At 57.7% G+C, this 13231-nt stretch overlaps 1 protein-coding gene across 2 annotated transcripts; it reads left to right on the plus strand.

The window, feature by feature from the left end:
• Window positions 1–158: 158 nt before the first annotated feature.
• On the plus strand, window positions 159–12633 carry CACTIN (cactin, spliceosome C complex subunit). 2 transcript variants are annotated; one of them, XR_009737445.1, is made up of 11 exons: window positions 159–607; window positions 2993–3482; window positions 4041–4136; window positions 4636–4781; window positions 5636–5798; window positions 5879–5993; window positions 9337–9529; window positions 10235–10357; window positions 10438–10718; window positions 11215–11873; window positions 12389–12633. XR_009737445.1 is itself a non-coding variant. In XM_061422683.1 (10 exons), exons 1-10 carry the CDS (start codon window positions 435–437, stop codon window positions 11703–11705), a joined length of 2271 nt encoding a protein of 756 aa, XP_061278667.1. In that variant the 5' UTR covers window positions 159–434; the 3' UTR covers window positions 11706–12633. The 2 variants fall into 2 exon arrangements, 1 of the variants encoding a protein (XP_061278667.1); XM_061422683.1 differs by having other exon boundaries at window positions 11215–12633.
• Window positions 12634–13231: the final 598 nt, after the last annotated feature.

Raw genomic sequence — 13231 nt, forward strand, 5'->3', positions numbered from 1 at the left:
AAATGAGTTAATGAGGAACTTAAGACGTTATGGAAGTGTTTTTTCAAAGCTTAATCCAAGAAACACAGGTATTGGCAGTGGTGTAGCATGATGAGGACTCTCACAGAGGATCAGCCTTTCGCATTTGCTCCGCCCACTGCCCCTCTGATTCGCTAAGGCGCTAGGACCCACCTGGGCCTGCCCCTAGTATTGCCTGAAGAGCGAATCCCAAATTCTGGCGGCGACAGTCCGGCCGGAGTCCATCACTTAGGCCACACTGAGGACAGTGGAGAGGTTAAGGAGGGTCGAAGTCCCCGCGGCATGGGGCGACAGGATGGGTTCCAATCTCCCTGCTCAGGCGTGGGCGGGGCAACCAGGCACGCGCCACAAGCGAGGAAGGCCCCCGGCACAGGCCCCGGGTATTTGTGTCAGCGCCGTCGCCACCGTCCCAGCCGATGGGTCGGGATACACGCTCGCGCTCGCGGTCGGCTGGTCGCAGGGGTCGAAGGCAACGGAGCTGGAGCGGGAATCGGAGCCGAAGTCGGAGCGGAAGCCATGGGCGGCGAAACCGGCGTAGCCGAGACGACGAGGGACGACGCAGACGGAGGCGGAGGAGTCGGGATCGTAGGTAGGGTAGTTGTGTAAGCCGCGCTGGAGGTCCAGCTCCAGCCTTAGGGGAGCTGAAAGCCCCTCGAGCTAGTCAGGGAGGGCTTCCTGAAAAGGGGGACGTCTGAGGACGTCGGAATTGACCAGGCAGCGATAGGAAAGCGAGAGGCTCCAGGAGCGAGGAGTTGGGGAATCGATGAGGTCGGAGAGGAAGCGGGAGACCAGATCGTGCAGGCTTGTGTACCGTTGAAGCATTTGAGGGTTATTTAAGAGGGCAGCAGGGAGCTGTGGAGTATTTCGAACCAAGAAGTGATGTCTGGATTACCTTGCACAATTCCCACTGGTTTTCGCCTGGAGAAGGGACTCAGCGGGACTGCAGGAGTGACACCAAGGAGCAGGAACGTAGTAACAGTTGTCCAGGCAACAGATGATGATGGCTTTCTCGAGGGGAGGCTGTGGGAAGGTACAGTGAGAAAGTGGGTAGATTTGAGAGGGATTTCCGAAGTAAAAGTGACAACACATGTTCCTGGGGTGTGAGAGAGAAGAACCGTTGATGACAGGTGGCAGGACTCCGTTGAGTCCTCGGACTTGTTGCTCAGCTTCCCATCTGCCCACAGCCCTTTTCTTCTGGAGATGGGGCACCTGACCAGACTTGGCTTGAGTCTGCTTGAATCTGTTCCAACACAAGGGAATCAGCATGGAGATAGGGACTGACTCTCAGAGCTGGGTTCTACTGCTGGCTCAACCTGTAAATGGCAGTCCCTGCCCCACTTTCATCCAAGTTCTGTCATCTGTGCCCTAAGGATCTCCACAGGGGCTCTGGAAGCATGCACTGTCTCCCCATCCCTCCAGCCTGTTCTCCACACCATAGCCAGGGTGGCTGTCATCCACTGATCACCCTCTAGGTTTGAGAAGGTGGCTTTTCCTTTTGAGTCTCATAAGATCACTGTCACCCAGGAATTCCAGGAAGACAAACGGAGTGAAAATAGTAAAGAGATGGTTTAAACCAGTATTTGGTAAAGTACAGCCTAGGACCAAGAATAGCTTTTACATGTTTAAATGTCGAGGGGAGGGGGTGGGATGGGAAAGACAATAGAGTAGTACTTCATGACACATTAAAAGTACATGATATTCAAGTTTTGGTGTCTAGAAATAAAATTTTATTGAATAAACTTATGCCAGTTAGTTCATGTGCTGTTCATGGGCCACTTTTGCCCTGTGATAGCCGAGTTGACTTACTTTGCCATCCACCATCTGGCTCTTCACAGAAAAAGTTTGCTGACTCTGGTTTAACGTTTAATGTTGATGTTTTAGCAGTGGTTTGTGGGTAGCAATAAATTGTTATTGTCACCTATTGGTTTCTAAGATTTTAGTTACTCACAAGAATCAGCCACTCTAGATAGGTCATGAAAATCAATGTCATTTATGAAGATTTGACCAAGTTTGTAGTTTTTGTTTAAGTAATGCCAAATAATTGGTTTTCAAGGTGTAAGTTTTTTCTCGTGAGCTTAATGGGTGGAGCATTGGACAAAATAAAGACAGATTTAGTTGCTCAAAGGCCCCCAACATTAAAGAATCTATCCCCAGGGTTCGTTACTTTGCCTGCCCGCCTCACCTGCCCTGTCAAGGCTCTGTATTCCCGCCAGTCTTGCTCCTGCCTGTCCTATAGAGCCGGCAAACACCACCTTCTTTCTGTAAACCCTCCCTGGACACCTTGTTATTGTTGTTTAGTTGCTAATTTGCATCTGACTCTTTTTGCAACCCCATGGACTGTAGCCCACCAGGCTCCTCTGTCCATTGAATTCTCTAGGCAAGAATACTGGAGTAGGTTGTCATTTCCTTCTCTAGGGGATCTTCCCAACCCAGGGATCAAACCCATGTCTCCTGTATTGCAGGCAAATTCTTTACGACTGAGCTACCAGGGAAGCCCCCTGGACACCTTGGACAGAGCTTATAGTTCCCTCACCATCTGGCCCAGGCCACCTGCCCTCCTGCCCTCCCTCCCATTCTCCCCCTCACTCACTCTGCTCCAGTTACACAGGCCTGCCTGCTGCTGTTTAAATATGCCAAATGAATTCCTGCCCAAGGGCCTTTGCCCCATCACTCTCTCCAGATCTCCCCGTAGGTCCCTGACACTCCTCCAATGTCACCTTCTTAGCGAGCTCCTCTCTGGCCTCTGCACGCCCTAATGCACTGTCACTATCCTAGTGGCTCATGGTCCCATCTAGTGTCACATTTGTTGATGTGAGCCCCACAGAAGCAGGGACCATCAGTGTTTGGGTCACTGCTATGTTCCCAGAACCTAAACCAGCTCCTGGACCCCAGCAGGTGCCTGCCCAGTCAGTGGCAGTGGGACAGGTGACTGGCCAGCTGGCGGCAAGCAGAGCTTCACGGGTTCCCTCCACAGGTCGGATTCAGAAGAGGAGCGACCACGGCGAGGCAGGCAGACCCGGAGCCCCTCTCCTGCCCACCGGCGTGCCCAGGACCACTCCTCTCAGTCTGACTCAAGCGATGAGCAACAGCATCAGCAGCGGGGCCAATGGGCTCGCCGGCAGCGGCGGCAACGGACATGTTCCTGGTCCCCAGGCTCCTCAGCGTCCAGCTCCGCATCCAGGGACCACTCACAGAGCCCCCGGGAGGCAGCGGCAGCAGCCCTGAGCCAGCAACAGAGCCTGCAGGAACGCCTGCGGCTGCGCGAAGAACGGAAGCAGCAGGAGGAGCTGATGAAGGCCTTCGAGACTCCCGAGGAGAAGCGGGCACGCCGGCTGGCCAAGAAGGAGGCCAAGGAGCGGAAGAAACGGGAGAAGATGGGCTGGGGCGAGGAGTACATGGGTTATACCAACACCGACAACCCCTTTGGTGACAACAACCTGCTGGGCACCTTCATCTGGAACAAGGTGAGCCTCGGGCAGCCAGGCTGGGCCCTTAGTCCTGCTCATGTTGCTTGCCAGTCCTTTCTGTCTTTTTGCTTCATACACTGGTTACAGCTTATTTCCAAAGACATTGTTTAGCATTCCCAGTGCATGTGCCCAGGTTGTACCTGCCACTGACATTGTGTGCCTGCACGAGCACACACACCAGCTTCCGCCGGCTTCTCCTCTGATGACACTCTCCTATGGTGTAAAATTTCAGGCCCTCCACCCACAGAACCAGCCTAACCTCAGGCAGAATGGGAGAACAGGGTCTCAGCATCACATGCAGGGTGGGATTCCATGGTCAGGGCAGACAGAGCTCCATGATGCTGGAGTGGACTGAGCCGATTCTGCAGGCCGCAGTTCCTTCAGGCAGCCGAATCCCTCAGCCTCACACCCCACATCAGCAGAGCAGGTGCTTCGGCCTGGTGGGTCCCCACCTGGTAGAGCAGTTATGAAGTGTAGGAGGCTGTGCTGGATGTTCCCACGGAGGGTGGTGGGAGGAGGCATCTGTCTCAGCGGGAGTGTGGTTGGCCCTTCCAGGCCCTGGAGAAGAAGGGGATCAGCCACCTGGAGGAGAAGGAGCTAAAGGAGCGGAACAAGAGGATCCAGGAAGACAACCGTCTGGAGCTGCAAAAGGTGGGGGCGCCCTGGGGTTTCCTGCTTCCCTCCTGAGGGATCCAAGGGAAGCAGACAGAAAGTGAGTCTGGCTCACCCTGGCTTAAGTCCAGGGGGACCTGATTGGCTTTCGTGGAAAATTCAGGGGAGATTGGCCTCAGGCATGGCTGGATCCAGAGGCTCAGGCAGTGACAGTACCTCAGCTTTGCTGGCCTCCAGGATTTATTCTAAGGCCCTCCCTGCTGGGTGGCCAGAGCAGCCCTGGCCACTAAAGCTACTGTGTCTCTAGTAGAAAGAGGGTTCCCTTCTGCCCCAGGGTCTGTCCAGAGCTTCAGGCATCCCTGGATGGATTCCTGTGGATGGATTCCTGTGTCCAGGGCCAGCCCACTGGGGCCAGGCGCCAGGAACAGTACCCCGCCCCCCAAACCTTGGGGAACCCCACAGGCTGAGAGGATAAGGGCAGACCCCACGAGACCCCGTCGTCTGCTGTCCCCCCCTCATTCTCTGCATGTGCCCTCAGGTGAAGCAGCTGCGGCTGGAGCGGGAGCGAGAGAAGGCCATGCGGGAGCAGGAGCTGGAGATGCTGCAGCGAGAGAAGGAGGCGGAGCACTTCAAGACCTGGGAGGAGCAGGAAGACAACTTTCACCTGCAGCAGGCCAAGCTTCGGTGCTTGGGTTCCCCAACCCCTCCTCCTCCTGGGCCCGCCCCTGCTCCTACTAAACCTGCCCTTCCTCTTCCCCCTTCTGCTCCTGGGCTCGCCCCTCCTCCTGCTCCTGGACTTGCCCCATCTCCTCCTAGACGCCCCCTGCTCCTGGACCTGAGGGGGTGGGACCCACCCTTGCTCCCCACCCTGCCCCCTTGGCCCTCAAGCTTGCACCTCGCACCTCCTCAGGGCCCATCCTGACTCACTTTCTGTCTGCTTCCCTCATCATTGCACTCTCACCCCGTGATGCCAGGTGCTGCGGGTGGTACAAACATACGGCTGAGTAGAGGGTACCAACCAGCCCTGACTGGCTAGGCCCTGGCTGTCCGCAACCTTTGAGGCGTTTTGCTCATCAGCTTCATCTACAAACAAGGAAAGCGAGGCTCCTGAGGTGTCAAGAGTTGTCTGAGGTCATGTGGGCTGTGCGAGCCTCAGGCCTGGCCCCTACTCACCTGGCTACCCACAGTCCCCAGGGGCTCAGACCCGCCTGGTCACAGGGTTCTCTGGGGTTGGAACAGAGTTAGCCTCTGATGCCCGTCCCCATGCACAGCACTGAGGCTTTAGATCTTTCGCCCGGGCTGTCCTCTCTGCTCCTCTCTCGTGGCCCACCCACTGTTCTTCAGACCCCACCTTGTCCTGTCTCTGCCTCTTTCAGGGCCTGTGCTTTCCAACTTTTCTTGCTTCTCGGCCTGATGCCTCCTCTTGCACAAAGCCTTCCCTGACCGCCGCCCACAGCGGGCTGGGCTCCTCTCCTGGCTCCCAGTCTGGGAGTGAGGACGCGGCCCTGGCTCTGACTCTGCCCTCTGCTCCCTGGCAGGTCCAAGATCCGCATCCGGGACGGACGGGCCAAGCCCATCGACCTGCTGGCCAAGTACATCAGTGCTGAGGATGATGACCTGGCCGTGGAGATGCATGAGCCCTATACCTTCCTCAACGGCCTCACGGTGGCTGACATGGAGGACTTGCTAGAGGACATCCAGGTGCGCCCTGCGGTGTGCCCCCCCACCACCACCTCCAGGCCCCAGGCATGCCCTCACACCAGCCGTGCCCCCTCCTCCAGGTCTACATGGAACTCGAGCAGGGCAAGAACGCAGACTTCTGGAGGGACATGACAATCATTACAGAGGACGAGATCTCCAAGCTCCGAAAGCTAGAGGCCTCGGGCAAGGGGCCAGGTAATGTGGGCCAGGCCAGCAGTGTCGCACCTCTGGGTCTGGTAGGAGCAGGTCAGGTGGCTCCACAGAAGACCCGATTCTCTGCAAGTCTCTGCCTCCCCCCTGGGGTAGCCACAGCCTCATCAGGCCTCTGCAAGCCATCAGGAGCAGCTGGTGCTAAGCGAGGGGCTCTTCTGCTGGTGGGGGAGTCTCACCCAGCAGTGTCAAGGGCTTCCTTTAAACAATCGCCTACACTTGGGCTCTGTGGTATCAGCACCAGTAGGACTCTTCTGTTTGGGTGTTAAGTTTTTACTGGAGGCTCAATCTGTTTCAGTGAGAACAGGACCCGACTCCACTTGGTAGGAACCTGTGCTGTATGGAGGGCTTTTTTCTTGTTTGGGAGGTTTTTCTGGCCACGCCATGTGTTTTGTGGGGTCTTAGTTCCCTGACCAGGGATCAAACTCATGCACCCTGCAGTGGAAGCTCCAAGTCTTAACCGCTGGACCACTAAGGAAATCTGTGTTCCTTTTTAATTGCTTTTCTTTTCTTCAAAATGATTACATGCATATAATTGCAAAGAGGATAAACTCTAAAACAGTGTCTCCCCCCATAGCACTGCTCACATCTGGGCCCAGACCATTTTCTGTGGGCCTGTCCTGGGCCCTGTGGTGTGTGGACAGCCTCCCTGCCCCCACCTACTCAGTGCCAAGAGCTCCCAGTCGTGACAATCACAGATGTTCCCTATATGGCCCAGTGGCCCCTGAGAGGAAGCAGGTTCAACTGTGGTTGAGAGCCACCGTTATAAAAGCCTGCCAGCAACCACAGGAGCCCCACTGCCCCTGCCCCTTGAAGCCACTGGCTTTAACGGCATCCAGCTCCTGGGGGCCTTGAGCCTGTGTCGCTAAGCTCTCAGCCCCGTATCTCGCTGCCCACCCATGGCAGCTGAGGGACAGGCGCCCTGTGTCCCCTGAGCCTGTGTACATGCTGCTCAGACGGGGTGGTCGGGGCTGTTTCCTTCCTCTTAGAGGAGGAGCATCCTTTATCTTCAAACGTGGAGTTGTGTTTCTGTCAGCCCTCCTCTTGGGGCGCATCCTGTAGTGAGTCCCAGAGAAAGGAAGGGGCTCTGCCATCAGCAGTGCATGTCCAGAGAACTTTCACGGCTGCACAGCAGTTAGGGCCCAGCGTTCCCACTGCTGCAGGCCCCGGGTTCTGTCCCTGATCGGGAAACTAAGCTCCCACAACCCTCTCAGTACGACCAAAAAAACCCCAAAACAACAACAGAGAAACGTCCAGAAACAGCTGCTTGGTTGGCAGAGGTGCTGGTTGAGAGGTGCCGCAAGCCCCTTGGACTGGATAACAGCCTGGGGCATGACTCTAGGGGCACACCCAGGCCAGTGAGTGAGTAGCTTGGCCACCAGCGGTGGTCAGCAGCCTCCCCAGAGCCTGGGTGTTCTTCCTGTGCACAGGGGACAACCTCCCGGAGGGTTTCCAGAAGAGAAGTGAGCACACGGTCGTCAAACATTCAAAACAGCATCCACCTTTATGGAGTTGACGCCTCAGCTCAGGACTATGGAAGGCATGGGGGATTTTTCACCAATGACCCCACCTTCCGCTTCACTCCTCAGGGGGCCAGACACCTGGGAGGCTCCCATCCGGCCCCCTGCCCCCCTCCCTGGGCCCTTCCTCCCTGTTCCCCTGAGGGTGGGGTTGTCCGCCACCACCCTTCTAGGGCTTCCTGCTTTCACACCAGCAGTGGAACCCTGCTTTCTGGGACCCCACGGCTCTTTTCTGCAGCTTGGCCCTGCACCCTCCAGTAACTTCTAGAGCAAGGCAGGAAATGGTTGGTGTCCCAAATGTCAGGAAGCATTTCCTCTCCCCTCACTGGTGTTTGCAGGGCTGGGGCTGGAGCTTGGCTCTGGCTGTTTTCTTTCTGAAGCACAGCCCCACCCCAAGGCCGCAGGAAAGTGAAGGGGCATTGTGCCAAGTGTCTATCCCTGGTCCTGTACCCCCGCCCCGTTTCCAGAGCTCCCTGAGTGCCTGGCCCATGGCCCCTCCTGGCCCCTCCCCATCCCCACTGCATCAGTGACCCCTCTGTCCCCTTTCCACCTGCGTGTTGTGGTTGGGGCCCCAGGTGGCTCCAGGTGTCCTCAAAGAGCAAGTGTGTTTTCTTTGGGCCTGATTTCTGAGAGAGGAGGGGAGCTGAGAGGTGTGACCCCACTGTTCCCAGAGCCCTGAGGATAGCAGCCTTCCCCCTTTCCAGTTAAACTGGCCCTTTCCTTTCCTTCCTTCTTTTCCTTCTCTTTTCTTTTTTCTTTCCTGTTGCCCCACCCCCAGGCGCACTGCATGTGGAACTTCCCCACCTGGGGATTGAACTTGAACCCACTGTAGTGGAAGCACAGTCTTAATCACTGGACCTTCAGGAAAGTCCTCCTTTTTTTTTCTTTTCCCCTCCCATCACCTCCCCTTCTCACCTTTGTAGCTGGGGAATCCTCACTATACAGTAGGGTTGCAGGAGAAAGTGGGTCCTCGGACACCCCTGTGGCCTCCTCAGTTCCCCACCCTGTTAAAGCCCCCTTAGGTCCTTTAGACAGTGGCTTAGTGCCTGTGGCTTCTGTGGATTGTTAAGTTTTCACTGTGTCAACAGGCAGAGGCCTGGCTTATATCTGAGTCAGTGCAGGACACGGTCCTGCCTGGCTGGGTGTGAAGGCTGCTGCCAGATTCGGTTTTGGTCCCGTGATGTATTTGCACCTGCGAGAAACCACAGCCAGGCTGCTGGTCCTACAGGTCCCACTGAAGCCAGTGCTGCTTGGGAGCCCAACTACTGGTTGCAGGGTCCCACGTTGGTTGGCTGAAGGGACTTGGGTTCTTCTTGACCCTGTCTGATTAACTGACCTTCTGTCCACTGGCAGGGGTTGGAGAAGCCAGCTTTTGAGCAGGGAACATGAGCTGGTTGCCTGCCCTACATTCACCCAGCCCAGCACAGTGCTAAGCCAACAGCAGCTGGAGGTCCCCGCCCTTGGGAAACTGAGAGTTAGGCCCTTAGGCCAAGGGAGGAGGCTGGTGACTGTGGATGGCCTCTCAGTGGACAGGACATTGTCTCAGGACTGAGGATGGCTGGGATCTAGGAGGCCAGCTTCATGGGGAAAACTTACTGCTGGTGGAAAGCTTGCATGGCATGTGCAGAGGCCCTGGGGCTGGGCGGGAGTGTACACAGCTTGCTGTCTGATGAGCCACAAACAAGGAAGCCAGCCAGTGTGAGGGACAGGGGTCAGTCAGCCTGTGCCTTGCTATTTGGGGCCTCTCAAATGTGAGGGGTTAGGGCCTGGGCCCAGCCCTTACCTGAGCCACCTCTGCCCCACTGCAGGTGAGCGGCGAGAGGGGGTCAACGCCTCAGTCAGTTCCGATGTGCAGTCAGTCTTCAAGGGGAAGACATACAGCCAGCTGCAGGTCATCTTCCAGGGCATCGAGGGCAAGATCCGGGCTGGAGGCCCCAACCTGGACATGGGCTACTGGGAGAGCCTGCTCCAGCAGCTGCGGGCCCACATGGCACGTGCCAGGTAAGCAGGTGGGGCCTCGCTGGGGGCACCCCCACCAGCTCCCAGCCGCCTTCCTGCCTTCCTTCCAGCCTCCACTGAGCACTTGGTCTTTGTTTTCCTGGGTTAATAGACATCACGGGAAGCCCCAGAGGCCACTGCCTGCCCCATCCACAGGCTCCATTCTCCCAGTGTTTGAATTCTCTGCGTGATGGGACCATCGTGTAAACACAGTTCCTGTCTGCCACAGAATGCAGTCACTTCTAAATTTATCCTCTTCCTCGGAGAAGGCAATGGCACCCCACTCTAGTACCCTTGCCTGGAAAATCCCATGGATGGAGGAGCCTGGAGGGCTGCAGTCAATGGGGTCGCTGAGGGTCGGACACGGCTGAGCGACTTCACTTTCACTTTTCACTTTCATGCATTGGAGAAGGAAATGGCAACCCACTCCAGTGTTCTTGCCTGGAGAATCCTAGGGACGGGGGAGCCTGTTGGGCTGCCGTCTGTGGGATCACACAGAGTCGGACACAACTGAAGTGACTTAGCATAGCATCACCAGTCCGTGGTCCTTTTCCGGCCCAGGGCAGGGACCTGCCCCCTCCTGGTGTCTGTGCTGCAGCCCCTTGCTGCCCTCAACCTGGTCCTTGCTGCAAATTGGGAGTCATGAGAAATCTTGGGTAGGGGCCTTCCCCATGGGGCTTCCGGATGACTGCCTGGCCTGCCCCCCAGGCTCCGGGAGCGGCACCAGGATGTGCTGCGGCAGAAGCTGTACAAGCTGAAGCAGGAGCAGGGCGTGGAGAGCGAGCCGCTATTCCCCATCCTCAAGCAGGAGCCACCATCTCCTGGCCACAGGTAAGTCCTGGCCTGTCTGTCCCTGCTCCCTAGGACCCTCTTCCGCCACCGGCCCTGCTCAGCCCAGCCCTCTTCTGCAGCCTGGAGCCTGAGGACCCAGCCCCAACTCCGCCTGGGCCCTCGGAGGGCGGCCCTGCAGAGCCGGAGGCCGAAGGGGCCACGCCAGCGGAGGGCGAGGCGGACGGGGAGGCGGTGCTCATGGAGGAGGACCTGATCCAGCAGAGCCTAGACGACTATGACGCCGGCAAGTACAGCCCGCGGCTGCTCACAGCTCATGAGCTGCCGCTGGATGCCCACGTGCTGGAGCCGGACGAGGACCTGCAGCGCCTGCAGCTGTCGCGGCAGCAGCTTCAGGTCACAGGTGTGCAGTGGGGGTGCAGCAAGAGGTGGGGCTTCCCTGTTTATGGGGTGGGCAAGGGCAGGGCTTCCCAGCGGAGAAGGGGGCATTGTCCTTGAACCCGCTTGGATCCTCCTCCAGCTCTCCTGAGTGTCCCTTTGTTCACTTGCTTGTTTGTCCAAAGGACACAGGGATGGTGGTGGTTACCTCCAGTGCCCGGCTCTGCTCTGAGCTCCTTACATGGCCCGTGGGCCAGGGCCTGGGCCTCCCGGGGCAGCCATCATTCCTGGCACAGAGGAGAAACCGCCTCGGGGAGACTGGATCCAATGTCCCCATGCGGGCCTCTAACTACCAGGCCCTTTGGGCAACTCAGCAAGGGGACACGTGGTGTTTGGTGCCCACCTGGGAGGACAGGGGGCACAGGGCAGGCAGGCCGGGAGCAGGGAGTGTGACAGGCAAGGAGGCCGGAGGGGGGTGTCCGGGGTCCCAGGTAACGCGCCCCCCACCTCACTCCCTGCAGGCGACGCCAGCGAGAGTGCAGAGGACATCTTCTTCCGGCGAGCCAAGGAGGGCATGGGCCAGGACGAGGCCCAGTTCAGCGTGGAGATGCCACTGACCGGCAAGGCCTACCTGTGGGCAGACAAGTACCGGCCGCGCAAGCCGCGCTTCTTCAACCGCGTGCACACCGGCTTCGAGTGGAACAAGTACAACCAGACGCACTACGACTTCGACAACCCACCACCCAAGATCGTGCAGGGCTACAAGTTCAACATTTTCTACCCCGATCTCATCGACAAGCGCTCCACGCCCGAGTACTTCCTAGAGGCCTGCGCCGACAACAAGGACTTCGCCACGCTCCGCTTCCATGCTGGGCCGCCCTACGAGGACATCGCCTTCAAGATCGTCAACCGCGAGTGGGAGTATTCGCACCGCCACGGCTTCCGCTGCCAGTTTGCCAACGGCATCTTCCAGCTCTGGTTCCACTTCAAACGCTACCGCTACCGGCGGTGATGGCCGGGACCCCTCCTGGAGCCCCACGACCCAGAGAGGGCTTGTGCAGAGCCGGCAGCCTCCCCTGGCGGGGCCTGGTCCTCGCAGGGCGCCCCCCCCTTCCCTGCATGAACAGGTCCCACTTCCCTGCGAAGCCTACCTGGGAAAGCTGAGGGGACGCACAGACAGGTGGGCCTGTGGCACTGACACACTGGACGGGCTGCTAGGGGGTTTTCAGAGCCCAGGGGACCTGGCAGGTGACCCCAGACCTCGGTCCCTGGGCTGACGCTGAGCCCCAAACGAGACAGGCCCCACATCAGCCATCTCAAGTCAGGGCCTCAGGGCTGGCAGGGCACTCACTGGCCCAGGTCGCTGACGGGTGGGTGTGGGACCAGTGGGACCCAGGCTCCAGGGCCTTGAGTGCATGCTCCCCAAGAGGCCATCCAGGGATGTCTGAGCTCTCAGGTGCCCTAGCTCACCCCCTGTGCTGGCTGGAGGTCAGTCTCCTCCCCATGGGCACGGAGGTCCCGTTACTGCCCACTATCAAGTCTGGGAGCAATATCCTTCCATAGCTGCCGCTCCGGGGGCCCCGTCTGGCCTGGGCATTCTCCTGTCCCTTAAGGATGCCACCCAGAGCCACCCTCCTTGTCCCCGAGTCTTGGATGGGGACAGTGGAGAGTCTGACAGGTACGATCTCTCACCAGGTCACAGAGCGCCAGTGGGGCCCCAGGCCGGCCCCCGCCCCGCCCCAGAAACAGGCTGCTTTTTAACAATTTCTTATGGAGACATTTCCAGCCTCAAGTGAGAAGAAGCCTGAAGGGCTGCCTCCACTACTCAGACAGCTTGGTCCAGACACCTTATTTCATCTGGAAATATGTACAATTCAGGTTGTTTCTCTACAAAGATTTTTTTAGGTGGGGGGAGAAAAATCTTGTTTATTTTCCTTTAATTGGTCTACTTGTGAGAGTGCATGTTTTTTAAAGAAACATTTTATTTTAGAATAATTTTAGATTGTCAGAAATGCTGCAGAGGTCGTCTCGCGTTCCCGCCCTCAATGCCCATATCCACACCCAGCTGTCCACATGGCTAACATCTTGTGTAACCACAGTACATCTGTCAGAACTAAGACACCAAACAACCAAGACCTTTAGAAAACAAGTACAACCCCTAAAAATAGTCGATAACCGTTCCCGAGGGAGCTCCTTGTCATCTGAGGGTTTCCTCCATCTTTGCCCTCTACGCTCACCCCCCAGAAGGAGGGTGCATTCCTAAACACCCCAGGGGGTGCTTAGCTGTTCACCTAACCCAGGGTTCGATGCTCAGCGGTATCTAGGGACAACTGTGGTTGTCAGGACCTGGGGGACTCCTGGCATCAGGGGTGGGGGCTCCACACCCCACCGTGCCCAGGATGGCCACTCTCAGAGAGTGATCTGCTCCTAGGTCCCCAGCACTGAGACTGACACCCCCAGGTCCCCCAGTCATCTCCCAACCCTGACTTAACTGTGTCCAGGAGCCTCTGGTTCAGCTCTGGCCTCCACTGATGTGCC

Source organism: Bos javanicus, chromosome 7 (assembly GCF_032452875.1).
Source record: "Bos javanicus breed banteng chromosome 7, ARS-OSU_banteng_1.0, whole genome shotgun sequence".
Lineage (NCBI taxonomy): Eukaryota > Metazoa > Chordata > Mammalia > Artiodactyla > Bovidae > Bos > Bos javanicus.